Source organism: Chaetodon trifascialis, chromosome 23 (assembly GCF_039877785.1).
Source record: "Chaetodon trifascialis isolate fChaTrf1 chromosome 23, fChaTrf1.hap1, whole genome shotgun sequence".
Lineage (NCBI taxonomy): Eukaryota > Metazoa > Chordata > Actinopteri > Chaetodontiformes > Chaetodontidae > Chaetodon > Chaetodon trifascialis.
The window spans coordinates 6,744,124-6,757,756 of NC_092078.1; the positions used below are offsets into that span (position 1 = coordinate 6,744,124).

General features: G+C 44.5%; 2 protein-coding genes across 3 annotated transcripts; one reads left to right on the top strand and one right to left on the bottom strand.

Moving 5' to 3' along the window:
* Window positions 1-159: 159 nt before the first annotated feature.
* Window positions 160-5,956, top strand: mettl3 (methyltransferase like 3). Its single transcript, XM_070992957.1, has 11 exons — window positions 160-393; window positions 918-1,108; window positions 1,196-1,654; window positions 1,806-1,981; window positions 2,692-2,905; window positions 2,986-3,173; window positions 3,306-3,344; window positions 3,437-3,545; window positions 3,708-3,773; window positions 3,872-3,984; window positions 4,966-5,956. Exons 1-11 carry the CDS (start codon window positions 291-293, stop codon window positions 5,078-5,080), a joined length of 1,773 nt encoding a protein of 590 aa, XP_070849058.1. The 5' UTR covers window positions 160-290; the 3' UTR covers window positions 5,081-5,956.
* LOC139351192 (uncharacterized protein C17orf114) lies at window positions 5,919-13,633 on the bottom strand. Of its 2 annotated transcripts, none has more exons than XM_070992960.1 (3): window positions 12,334-12,647; window positions 7,438-7,536; window positions 5,919-7,319 (listed from the first exon to the last, which is right to left on the bottom strand). In XM_070992960.1, exons 2-3 carry the CDS (start codon window positions 7,520-7,522, stop codon window positions 7,147-7,149), a joined length of 258 nt encoding a protein of 85 aa, XP_070849061.1. In that variant the 5' UTR covers window positions 7,523-7,536; window positions 12,334-12,647; the 3' UTR covers window positions 5,919-7,146. The 2 variants fall into 2 exon arrangements, with proteins under 2 accessions (XP_070849061.1, XP_070849060.1); XM_070992959.1 differs by lacking the exon at window positions 12,334-12,647 and adding an exon at window positions 13,528-13,633 and having other exon boundaries at window positions 6,050-7,319.

Sequence of the window (13,633 nt, forward strand, 5' to 3'; positions counted from 1 at the left end):
CAGAGAGACTGTTATCGAGTAGTTTTTCCGTCTTAACGCAACTCTGAGTACATAATGATTAAAGTATGATAATTCATGGATTTTTCAGTATAATACCGACAGTATCACTCGTTTACACAGCACCAGGCAGTCGGAACCTTCAATCTCAATCAAGATGCTAGTCCGACACTTTCTATTCGCGTACCATACATTCTTGGCTCATAACAAGGCGGAGAGTGTCCAACTTTTGTCTAATTGCCGTTGATTGTGTTTGGTGTCAGTGTTGTTATTGCCATTGAAGCCAGCCCGTCATGTCGGACACATGGAGTAACATTCAGGCGCACAAGAAGCAGCTGGACTCTCTGCGGGAGAGGCTGCAGCGGCGGCGGAAAGACCCCGCACAACTGTCCGCGGGTACGTCCAGACCGCAGAGCGGGTACCAGCAGGGCAGCGGCTAGCGACTGCTTTTGTTCTCAAGTAATCAGTGGAGTGTTGATGCGATTAATCTGTTAAATTATTAAATCCATGTATCGACAAGAATCAAGACAAGTGGCCATGTTTTGTTACCCGAGGCCACTGAATGTTAGAATTGATTTGTTAAACATTAATTAAAAATCAATTGTTTCCAGCTCTGAATGAGTTAATAGGTAATTTTTCCTGCCGTTTGATAGTTGTAATTGTTGGAGTTGCAACTGTTAGTTTTTAACGTCATCTATTAATTTTTCCTTTGCATAATTAGTTAACTATTTAGTATATACAGTTAAAAAAAAAAAAAAAAAAGTCAAAAACTGATGACTTCCTTCAAATTGTTTATTTTGTCCATCCAATAGTCTAAAATCAAGACAATCATATTAATCCGATATCTAAATGATGTAGGAAAACCTTGTCAAGCCTCTTCAAAATAAGCGTGTTAACCTCTGTTGTTTCCTCTCGGGCAGATGGTGGCAGCAGCACAGAGGGCTCCACAGCCAGGAGTGACAGCCCGGCTCCATCTGCAGCGTTTCCCCCTCAGGAGGAGACGGAAAAACCGCCAGACCCCGAGCTAGAGAAGAGGCTGCTGGGATATCTCTCTGATCTGAGTCTTTCACTGCCAACGGACTCCCTTGCCATCACAAATGAACTCAACAGCGTGAGTGTTAAGCACAGGAATGCTTTTCTATCATCTCAACTTCATATTTCTGTTCTTAAAAATCTTTTCTCTTTGTTGGATTCTCAGTCACAGTCTGAAACAGCCGTCAGTCTCGGATGCATCCAGAGTCTGCTGCTAAAATTCTCCGCTCAGGAGCTCATCGAGGTCCGACAGCCCACCTCAGCCTCTTCCTCTACTACTTCCTCCTCCTCAGTCGTGGTAGCAGTGGACCACACAAAACTATGGGCAATGATCGGGTCAGGGGCCGGAGCCCAGCGGACCGGAGTCAAGAGAAAAGCAGAAGATCAGAGCCACCTCAAAAGGGCTCCGGGCTTCTCGCCCTCGCTTCAGAGCTCCACCTCTCCTCCACACACGTCCTTCACCTCTCTAACGCCGGCTTCCTCCACACAGCTGGCAGGGCCTTCGGCGTCAGGGAGTGGGGCTGACAAGAAGGGCAGGAGCAGCAAAAGCCAGTCGTCTCACATGGACATGGAGATCGAGAGCCTCCTGAACCAACAGTCCACTAAAGAGCAGCAGAGCAAGAAGGTAGGAAAGCTGAGGAGCGCGACCAGTGTTTCCTCTTGTCTCTTAGAGGACCCCCAAATATCATAACCAGCTTAATTTAAACAAAAGCAAAGCTGTTTTTTTTGCAGGTGCGATTACTGATATGGCTTGATGTGATTGTTATGTATGCTAGGTGAGCAGAGAGATTCTGGAGCTGCTTAACGCCAGCACAGCGAAGGAGCAGTCCATCGTTGAAAAGTTTCGGTCTCGCGGCCGAGCTCAAGTCCAGGAGTTCTGCGACCACGGGACCAAAGAGGAGTGCGTGCGCTCCGGGGACACGCCTCAGCCATGCACCAAGTTACACTTCCGGTCAGTTTTCTGCAGCATACTTCCAAAACATTTCTTCTGTATATATATGTCACATGCACATGATGTCAGAGCAGAAGTCTAATGACTGCACAGGTCAGATTTTTAATTATTGTAGATAAAATACACTGGGGACACCCTGGTGGCTTCAGGGTGAGGGCACAGGCTATGACCTGCAATGTCATGTCATTCCCCATCTGTCTTCCTCCTCATTTCCTGTAATCTCTCCTCTGTCAACTGTCAAATAAAAGCATTAAATGCCCAAAAAAAAGCTAAAAAGAAAAAATACCCCCTTTGGCCTCAAGAGGGCACCATAGTAAAGGCCAAAAATGCTATTCCCAGTAGAGAGACCATATCATGATGGTGTTCTAACAAAACACTGACTTGCCTTACACTAATAATGTAAATAAATATAAATGTCAAACTTAGAATTACCTTATTGCGACAACATCACTTTCATTTTGATCTAATGAAAGAGGATAATGCATCTTGTTGTTGATTTCATCCCAAAATATCTTATTCGTGGAGTTTCTCCACATCCTAAATGATGGTCTGTCTTTCCCAATCCTGCTGGTCGGGTCTCAAAACAAACCTCAGGGGTCATAAGATGCAAAATGAGATATGAAAGGAGCAAAAACATATTCCTTTCACTGTTAAAATGACGCAACATGTTTGAGCTGCTGGTTCACTTTGTGACACTTTTTCTCATTCAGTCGCATCATCAACAAGCACACAGACGAGAGCCTGGGCGACTGCTCCTTCCTCAACACGTGTTTCCACATGGACACCTGCAAATACGTCCACTATGAGATCGACAGCCCTCCAGAGGCCGAGGGGAGCCTGCTGGGGCCCCAGGCCGGGACCACGGAGCTCGGACTCCACGCAGGAGACGCAGACAGCAACGTGGGAAAACTGTTCCCCTCGCAGGTGAGGAAGAGCGGAGGGATGAGGAGAGAGGAGGGGGTGGAAGAGCGAGATGCTGACAGAGGTTGTGTTTTTGTGTACAGTGGATCTGCTGTGACATCCGTTACTTGGACGTGTCCATCCTGGGCAAGTTTGCTGTGGTGATGGCCGACCCTCCGTGGGACATCCACATGGAGCTGCCCTACGGCACGCTGACTGACGACGAGATGAGAAAGCTCAACATCCCCATCCTGCAAGACGACGGCTTCCTCTTCCTCTGGGTCACCGGCAGGTAAGTACAGCAACTAAAATAGTCTGAAGAAGAGTTCTTCAACATCAGGATAGCTTTTAGATTTTAACAGGGCAACAAGCACGTATCCACTTCCTGATAATGTTTTCATCTGCCCAACGTCTCGTCTTGCAGGGCTATGGAGCTGGGCAGAGAGTGTCTCAGTCTGTGGGGGTAAGTCTCTCCTGCTGTGCATCGACTTCCATTAAGACACGGTTTTGTAGGGACACCATTTGATTTTTTTTTTTTTTTTTCCCCTCTCTCAGCTACGAGCGTGTCGATGAAATCATTTGGGTGAAAACCAACCAGCTTCAGAGAATCATCCGCACAGGAAGGACAGGCCATTGGCTGAACCACGGGAAGGAGCACTGTCTGGTTTGTTTGTCTTCCACTGTCGTTCTTTGTCCTCTTATATATTCTTTACTGTCTGTGTCGTATACTATGTGAATGATTTTGCTGGAGTGAAAGCAGGAATTTCTGCATTTGCATGCTCTGCCCCATATCTAAATGCTAACCATGTGATTTGTGATTCTTCAGGTGGGTGTGAAAGGAAACCCTCAGGGCTTCAACAGAGGTTTGGACTGCGACGTAATTGTGGCTGAGGTAAGTGATCACTGTCATGCTTGTTGTATTTATCCCCATATGACATCCTGCAAAGGTCTATAATATGATACAGGCTCCATGTCCTCATTACATTTCAGGTCCGCTCCACCAGTCACAAACCAGATGAGATCTACGGCATGATAGAGAGACTGTCGCCCGGCACCAGGAAGATCGAGCTCTTCGGTCGACCCCACAACGTCCAGCCCAACTGGTAACATACCGTCGTGCTTTAAAGGTGCAGTGTGTAAGAGTTGACCACCTGTTGAAGGTCAATCCAGATAAATAAGGGGCAGCATATTCCGAGAGTAACCGCTAGCTGCTGCTCATTATACACTTTGCTGTACTGTAGCTACTAGCTGCCATTCGCTAGTTAGCTCATTTAGCTGTGCAGCTAGTGGCTCTATCAGCACATCGGGGGAGTGTTGTTGTTTACACCGCGGGTAACATCACCAGGCTCGGTTAACACGGCCAGATCGGGACTGAAAACAGCCGAAGGAGGTCAGTTTGATGACGGGGCAAACAGTACCGCTGTGATTTACAGCAGCCCCGGCCTGGACTCTTGACTCCAGGCACGATGAAGACACAGCAGGCTGGGAGAGGAAGGGCGTGAAGCGTGGAGCATTGAGAGAAAGGTCGGTTATCGTCAGCGCGCAGTGCCAGAATATTTCCACATCTAACTGACTTATGGGTTTATTTCAACCAAACCAGAGCTGCTGATTGTTTGAACAGTGGAAAGACAAACCAAGACAGTTTTGGTGAGTTTTATTTTGTTTCTCTCGAGTTTGAAACTTGAATTTAGAAGGTGTACAGTTGTATTTTTCTGTCTAATAAGGACAAAAGGTGTAAGATTATTTTCTTTCTTGACATTTTGTCAGTTTATTTTTTTTATCTATCAGACTAAAAAAGTAAAGAGCTTGTGAAACAGCAAACTTGTCACTCGCAAAGTGGTATTACAGACAGGATGAGCTGGGGCTAGCTGATTAGCATGCTAACTTCAGTACATATCTGCAATACAGTACAAAGATGTCTTTGAACTGTTAGTGCCTCACATCCTGTTGATAATGTCATTTTTTGGACGTTTTAAACTAGAATTCTGGTCATATCTTACACATTGTACCTTTTATTTAAAAACCAAGTGACTGTTCTACACGTTCAACATGTACTGATTTATCATTTTTCCCTCCACACTCAGGATAACTCTTGGAAACCAGCTTGATGGCATTCACCTCTTGGATCCTGAGGTCGTGGCTCGCTTTAAGAAGCGTTACCCGGACGGCGTCATCTCCAAACCCAAAAACATGCAGTGATGACTTCTATGAGTCGTTGCAGGTCTGGAGAAGTTTGTCTATAGACTGTTGTCGTATATTTTATTTTTTTTTATACCAGTGAACCAATTTCTTAAATAAATGTGGTTAACAAGATACATTGTCTGTGTCTTGGTTAAGAAATGACTGACGGTGCTACATGTACTGCACTGACTGTTGGAGGACTCCCAGTAATCGATAAAGAGACTGGAAAAACAAGAAATGATTAAAAGAAGGAGAAGTGAGCCCCAAGGCCCGAGCACCTCACACATTTGTTTCAATCCTGCCCACAGCTTGATTCATTATCTTTCAACGCACAGCCTCAGATGGACGTAGAATTGCCTTTACAACACTGTTAGAAAGAAGCAGGCGAAATCTCCCAAACCATCCTCCTCCTCAGTCTGTTTGAATGATGTGATGTTTTTTTTCCCAGCTCGGACAGAGTAAAGCTCTCTCTCAGGGGAGCCGCTGGTGGTTTCTTCATGCTATAGAGACCATTTATTGAGTATTTCAGTCACCTGTCATACATTCCTACAGACCAAGAATCAAACCTCTGACCTGTTTACGACAACCCTGATTCCAAAAAAGTCGTCACGCTGTGTAAAACATAAATACAACAATGTGATAATTTGCTAATCCTTTTTAACATTTTATCAGGGTTGCACATGTGTAATCTGTCCGTCCTGACTTGATTTTTTTAAGTATGCCGGTTTCAGTTTATTCCTTTTCCTCCACTACACAGTAGTGCTGAACTCCCCTTTTCTTCGATAACTTCTTGAGTTGTGACGTTATAGTTACAGTAGAAGTAAAAATATGCTGATATGTTAATGACTATGTTGTACCTGTCCCACTTTTTTCAATAAAAATAGTTGGAAGAAATCATGTTCAGCATGATTGAATGTGAACTCCATATTTCATGCAGCAAAACGTCACATTCACCGCCAATAAAAACACAGGAGACATTTTTAACAGAGCTTTTTGTTATTTTGTTAGTAAAGAATAATGTCACGGGTCTGTTCATGTGCTGTGGATTAGAGTAGCTGATTATTTTTGCATTAAAAGCACAAACATCGAACAAGTCACATGGGATCAGCCCTTCCATTACATTCATATCTGTTCATTGTAGGCAGAACTCTGTTCATCCTAAACATCAGCAACTAGAGTTTGTTCAAAACAGTAAATACATTTTAATATTGAATGCAACAAAGTTTTCTCTTTTAATTATAAAAATGTTTAAGAAAAGAAATTAGCCAGAGTGAGCCAACAGAAATATGTTGTGCAGCTCAGTTTACTTTTAAGAGGAACTAACAAGAGGCAACAAACAAAAGCTGAGCATCCTCAAACTAAGTCTGCGCATATGAAACAGTGTCAACGTGACCCCTCTGCACTTTTTCTATGATTAGAGTTGATGCCTTTTATAAAAGCGCAAGCCTCTTCGCTGTCAGTGTGCAGGGGTTTTGTCACAGAGCAAGATTAGACGGTAAAGCCTCCCCGGTTCTACGAAATGTCACAGTTAGGTTTAAAAACTGATTCGATCCCTCATGATGACGACGGCTGATGACTCTTCATCGCACTTTGAGGGTTATCATCCTCATCCTGCTCTGTGCAACGTCCCGCTTCATGTCAGCGAACTCTAAAAATTCTTTTCTTCCACAAAGGTTGTCCAAAAAAGAAATAAAAAAGTAAAAAAAGCTTCCTAAAGTAATGCACTTTTTGGTTGTGAATACTGTAAACAAGTCTGTTGTGTTCTGTCACATCAGCATCGCGTCCTTTAGGGCAGTGGCTCCGCTCCGTTTAGAGTACAGTCTTATGAAATCTTAATGCACAGAGATTGAAAACCAAGTGTGCCGTTGTCTGCTTTCCCCCGTCCCTTGTTGAATCTGACCAGTCATCAGGAGTTCTTTGTGAGCGGCGAGTAACGAGGGCTTAAAAAGCGATCTGTGGCCGTGCGCAGCTACTGTTGATCACATCTGAAGGGTGACGATGGCTGAAGTGTTTGCTCAGCTCAGCATGAATAGGCAACGGAAAACTGTGATACTAGAGTCCATTTGTCTCGTCTGCAGCTCTGCTCAGTAGGTGGCGTCCACTGCGTTGATGTTGCTGTCCAGCTGGTGTCTGAACGACAGCCTGGCCTTGGTGGAGAAATATATCTGGGAGCCCCGACTCAGGCTTCCTGCTCCTTCGCTGTCACTGCTCCAGGACGTCGTGGAGCATAGGCGGGGCTTCATCTCCTCGATGGGAACTGAGGGGTGGAAGATAGAGACAGAAAGTCAGGCTTTATCAGGCTGTGCTATCATGAACTGGCTGTTTACTTGGTCTCTGTTTGATTTTCTAATAGTCAGAGCGTAGTTGCTCCTCACCTGCTGCTGGGGGGCACTGTCTGCTCTTGCAGCGCTCTTTACAGCGTCGGTAGAAAGGAAAACACTGCAGCATCTTCACACCCATTCTGGCAGGGATGTCTGTACGGAGTGAACGGAGAGATGAATATAAGAGGGAGGCAAAAATTATGGTTGTTTTTAAAGCACAGGGTTCCCTTTAAACCATCCTGAACCGGGACAAACTTTCTCTTAAATACAAAATATGACATTTTCCAGGATGCTCACTTCAAAGCTTCCATTTAAGCTGCCTTATCGCGATGACAGCATGTCTGCCCAGGCCTGCTGACAGCTCCTTGTCTCCTCACCGGGTCACAGTTTAATGGAATAAAGAGCCTGCACCTGCAGCAACGTGATAGCCTAATGTAAGCTGACAGTATAACTGAATGGCACAGTGTCCCAGCAACAAGCCAATCAGTCAGTATTTACAGTGCCATCATCATCCTCCGCGCCACCTAATCCTGGAAAAGGACGTCAACGAGCTCCTGCAGCCAGAGGAATTGTTAAGCCCTTGTCTGACAGCCCAACAGATTACATAGAGGTCATCTGATGTATGCAAGTTATGACTGGCTGGCACACGGTGCATGTCTCAACTGACGCCAAAGCTATTGTTTTCATTTTGAAAACATTAAAAGCTTTGATTCAACTCTGCAGCTACCGTAGACGTGAATCACAGAGCGTCAAGTCAGTGAAATTCATAATTTCCCCGGAGGGCTGTCCCTCTGTGGCACCTCTGACCGATAAGATAACGCCAGGTTCACACGCGGCACTGAGATGTATTTACTTAGAGTGAAAAAAAGGTATTTATTTTAGTCTAATCAGGTTAAGAAATAGGTCAGGTGAAATGGAGCAGAGATGGATCTTGACAGTTTCTATTGTGATTGTGCTGCGAGGTAAAAGAGGAGTTGTGTAGCTTCATTGTTTCTGCTGCAAATTACTGAAACTTTTATTAATGACCTTTACATGATTAAACATCAACAGCTGCAGAAACAGCCGACTAAACAGTGAAATCACTCTTCTCCAAACAAATGCATAACACACCACATAAACCATTTCAAGCATCCGTCATCATGAAAAACTAAAATAGCTCTTGGGTCACTTTATAACAGGATAACTGTAGGTGGGTGGTTTTATAGGGAACAGATTGCAGTGTGTCTTCAATGAGATATTAACTATTAGATTTACCTATTTTCTAAGACTTCATTAAAAACACTTTATAAAAGTGAGGCAAAAACAGAAAAGGTGGCACATCCTCTATCCAAGCAGGACTAAAGGGGTGGCTACAAAGAGACAAAAAACAACCACAAAGAGACACAAAACGACCACAAAAATATGCAAAATGACCATGAATAGATGCTAATTTTCAATGAGACATAAAACAACCACAATGAGATGCAAAATGACCACAAGGAGACACAAAATAACAATGAAGAGATGCCAAACAACTACAAAGAGACAAAAAAGTCCACAAAGTGACACAAAATTTCCACAAAGAGACACAAAACAACTACAAAGAGACAAAAACTGCTACAAAGTGATGCAAGCTCGCTGCAAAGAGAAGCAAAACGAGACATCATAAGGCCCCAGTGAGATGCAAAACTACAAAAAGATGCAAAACAGCTACAAAGAGATTCAGACCGACTAAAAAGAGATGCAGAACAACTTCAAAGAGACGCAGCGTCTGAACAAAATCACCTGATTGAGCCTGAAGAGAAAACCGGCGCGTGTGATAAAGCACTGAGCCCACTGTTCATTAATCACAGACAAGGATGTGTATACCTGATGACAAACAGCACAGTGATTGCAGCACTCAGGAAAGCTCACATCTTCTTCCTTTTTTTCACTGTTTACTGCTGATTCCTCTCCCTGCTTGACTCAGCTTCACGGAGACGCGACAGCTCACACGCTGTAGCACATTACAGGCGAGCCAGAGGGGAGACTCTGCGTCTCTCATTCCGCAGTTTCTCTCTTTTTGGGGGGACGAATTCACACAGAAAACGCTTTTTTCTCTCTCCTCCATTTCTTAACTATCTAATGCACCTCCCTTCTTGTTTTCACACAGGTGTGGCTGTGAAATCCAATCCCATCTACAGACACAGTGAACCCATTATGTTTAGGTCGGCAGGTAGAGGTTCTGCCTGTGAAATGAGAACTCACAGTATAAGAGACAGTCCTGACTGACCACATTCCCCCCCTAGTTCCATCACACTTTCACAGAAATGACCAATTATGTGTGTACTCATAACACAGCGTGCACATTTTTCTCATAAAAACAAGTGTGCATTGGAGGTTCCACACACACACACACACACACACACACACACACACACACACACACACACACACACACACACACACACACACACACACACACACACACACACACACACACACACAATGTTATGGCCCTGGTCAGTGGTGAGGAATTTTGGGCCCAGATCATGATTGGCTGTGGGGGTCTGGCAGCATGCAGCAGCCTGGGAGCCTGGAGGAGAAAAACAACCTCAGATGGCAAAAACACACACACACACACACACACACACACACACACACACACACACACACACACACACACACACACACACAAACATACTCAGCTCAGACAGCACTCACACTGACCAGAGGGAAGGAAAAGCAGAGGAAGAAGAAGAGATAGATGGGAGGTAGAGGATAAGATGAGACAATGTAAGAAGGAGAAGATAGAGACAAAAATGCTGAAAATGAGGCCGGGGAAGGTCAGAAAGTGAGAAGTTGTGACTTGACCTGATTTTCTCACCTGAGCACCGAGCGGCACTTGAATAATGTGGTTTTACTCAGTCAATGGTGGCTCGCTGACGGAGCTGACAGTTGCGCAATCCTTCCAGGGAAACGTCAGTAAGTGGCTTTTGGCTTGCGGTTTTCATAATTTTTGAGCGCATGTTTGTGCATGCGCGTGTTTACAGGGAACTGAGCGACAGTTAAGCAACCTAAGTGCTTGCCAAGCACGATCTCTACAAATTCTCCCTTCAAACATCAGTCAGAGGTCTCTCCCTGCAGTCCGCACTCAGCCTCTTATCTGATTTGTAAACAGTGTTAAAGCAAGCAGCAGAGCGCATACGCTTACAGTGACGTGATGACAACCTTCCCACAGCTCCACATTTCCTCTGAGCGCCCCTTTTGCAGCCGGTCTCTGAGGCTTTATGAGAAAAAAAAAAAAAGCACAGTACTGTGTCGCTGCCCTCAACACAAAGCCTCACACAGGCCTGCCAGGCTGGATGACGCACACAGTGCTCTGTGCATGTATACCTGCACAAGTGTGCGTTTGTGTGTGTCCATTAGTAGCAGTATACAATCTGCTTTGGTTCATATTCATCAGTGGATAAAGCAGCTTTTAGGGTGTTTCCTCAGAGCTTTAATACGACAGAGAGACCAAACAATGGCAGTGATTTTGGTTACTGTCAATGGTTAGCCTAATGCTCGAGCACAATTTTAAGGTACTTTTACTTCCATTGTATGCTGCTTTATGCTTCTGCTTGACTCCATTTATTTGACTGCCAGTTACTTTACTGCTAAAGATTTTGCAAACAAAACACATAGCTCTTAATGTATGAAGTGCGGTTCAAATGAGCTTCACCTTGACCGGCTACACAGTTAAGATGCGCCTTAATGAATCAAGAAAATAATCCAGGATTATGATGTATATGCAAGTAGAGCACTGAAAGGGATCACTCTGCAAAATGAGCATTGTTGATACTGAAAGTTGTGTCTCGCACTTCCTGACGCTGTAGCCTGACTGTCTGCTTCGGGAGAGCAGCTGGTCCGCAATACCCAGCAATAGACGGTAATTGTAGAAGTGAAGCCGTTGTAAAAGTTAAATGTTGCGTTTCATTTCCACTGCAGTGGAAACAAGCGTTTGGCCGACACTAGCTGTCCCTCCAGCGTCACCCCTTGCTGTCCCTGTTGTTGTGGTGAGGGAAGATGAACCTACATACTGCAAAGTAGGGCTGAAAGCAAATATGAAGTTAGGACGGGAAAGAAATAAAGAGCTCCCGACCTCCCAAAAAACCTGATTATTTCACCTTCAGCCAAAGGAAAAATCACAATATCCCCACCCTTTCTTGATCCCTCGAATAATTTTCTTACAGTCCCTAACCTGCAACTGAGTACTTAAGTATTCCACTGTGGTGACGCCACTTATACGCAAATAAACAAACTAAGCACTTCCTCCACTAATTTTGTCATGTTTGGCTGATTAGTACAAATCAATTAACAATTTCACGTGCTTTAATCGGGTGCGCGTGCACGGCGTGTAGGCCTCTGTGCGCGTGCAGGCGGAAGGTTGAATGAGCTGCTCCAGACGGGATAATCTGAGCTTTCATCTCGAGGACTACGCATCACTTATCTCCTCTCTGTCTCCAAGAATAATCTAATGAAGACGTGCTTGTTTACATATGCGAAGTGACAGACGTGGAAACTGCCATTATCTGCTTATTTAAACGCCAAGCAGAGCCTGGAGGTGCTACGTTTGCTTTAAAGTTATTCTAATCAATCAGTGATGCCAATTAAGCTGCCCGACTGGGCAGTTAAAGAGAATAACAGGCGATTTATTCAAGCGTGCAGAATAAAGTTTGACAAGTGGTTTCCACTACACAAAAAACACAGCATACCAGACAGGCTTATTTATGAGCAGGGAGCCCTCCCACTGTCACACCTCCTGCCCCAAAAACAAAAAGGCAACCCTTACACAGCTGTTTGATAAAAGGACCACATATTCATCCAAAGTCCGAGCCTGACCCTTTTTCTGCGCTTCAGCAGAGCCAAAGAGGTGCCGAGCTGCATTCAGAGAGTCCTGTTGAACTCCTTTTTATTTGAGGTTTAAGTGAGTTAAATGGCCTTACCTACCTGGTGAAATAAACTTAGATAATGGATATTCTTGAGAAGATCCCAGCTGAGGCTACTCTCTCTTCATCCGCGTCCTCTCGTCGTCTCCTTCATTAAAACGTGTGTCCTCGGAGCGCGTCCTCAAATGCGCGCCCTGATGCGTCCTCGTTGGCAGTTTGGAGAGGTTTCTGTGGCGCGGAGCGACTGAACTTTAAATAGCTAATCCCTGGTGCATGGTGAGTTGACACGCCTGCTTTCCCTCGCCCTCCCTCCGCCTCTCCTCCTGCCTGCTCTCCCCCCCTCCCTCTGGGCTCCCAGCTCTCCTCTCCTCATTTGCTGCCGCTCACCCATCCCACATACAGCACACACGTAGCGCACACACTTCCTCGCGCGCTGCGCCGCGTTGCTTTGCCTGCACCTCAGTCGCATATTTGTTGATACAGATAACACAAAATTTGATCAGAAATAGCTGCTGCTGTATAAATAGCCTATTTTCCTTGTAGTGGACACACGGTGAAGGATGAAGTCATGTGTGCAAAGTGATAACAGTCCAAAAACACTCAGTCAGATCAGGAATCAGGGAGGTGTGACCTCCTAAACTATGATCAGCAAGATGTAATATCATTTTAACAATAGACTCCTTACTCCTCATTGGCTTAAAAGTGCATTAATCACAGATGAGGTGATGTTTTCACCTCTTTCTGATTCATGTCAGGAAGTCAGAGGTCGCCATCAGCTGTATATTTTCATATTTAAACTGTTTAGAAACTTAGTTTGCTTCTTTTTTTTCTGTTTCATAAAGCAAAACAAATATTATTATTACACGAGCTGTCTTGTATGTATGAAAGATGCTCAAGAAGAAAACAAAACTGCTTGGTTAGCATTAGGAAAAGGTCATGGTTTAGGTTAAAATGAGGATGTTGCCATTACATGATATAACTTAAACATGTTATGTAAATGTTGACTTTTGGTGTCACTTGAGACATGAAGAGACCTCCTGGGTGAAAGTCCTGTATTTGTTTGCAAAATAAGGGGTATTACCATTATACTTATTATCATTATTATGGGATTATGCAATGCAATTAATGTTACACTTCTAAAGAATGACGGAAACACAGTGAGCTCAGTGAAACATGTTTTGTAAAGGTTATATCTAAAATATCCACACTTAAATAATGAGGGGAAGGTCGGCGTGTTGGATTGGTGTTTACGTACCTTCAGCTGAACGGACGCTCGCTTCCCAGCTCATGTGGACAAAATTCCAGTGAGTGTTTCTTATTTAACCACAAACAAAAACAAAACTTCAGCATGACCCTCACCG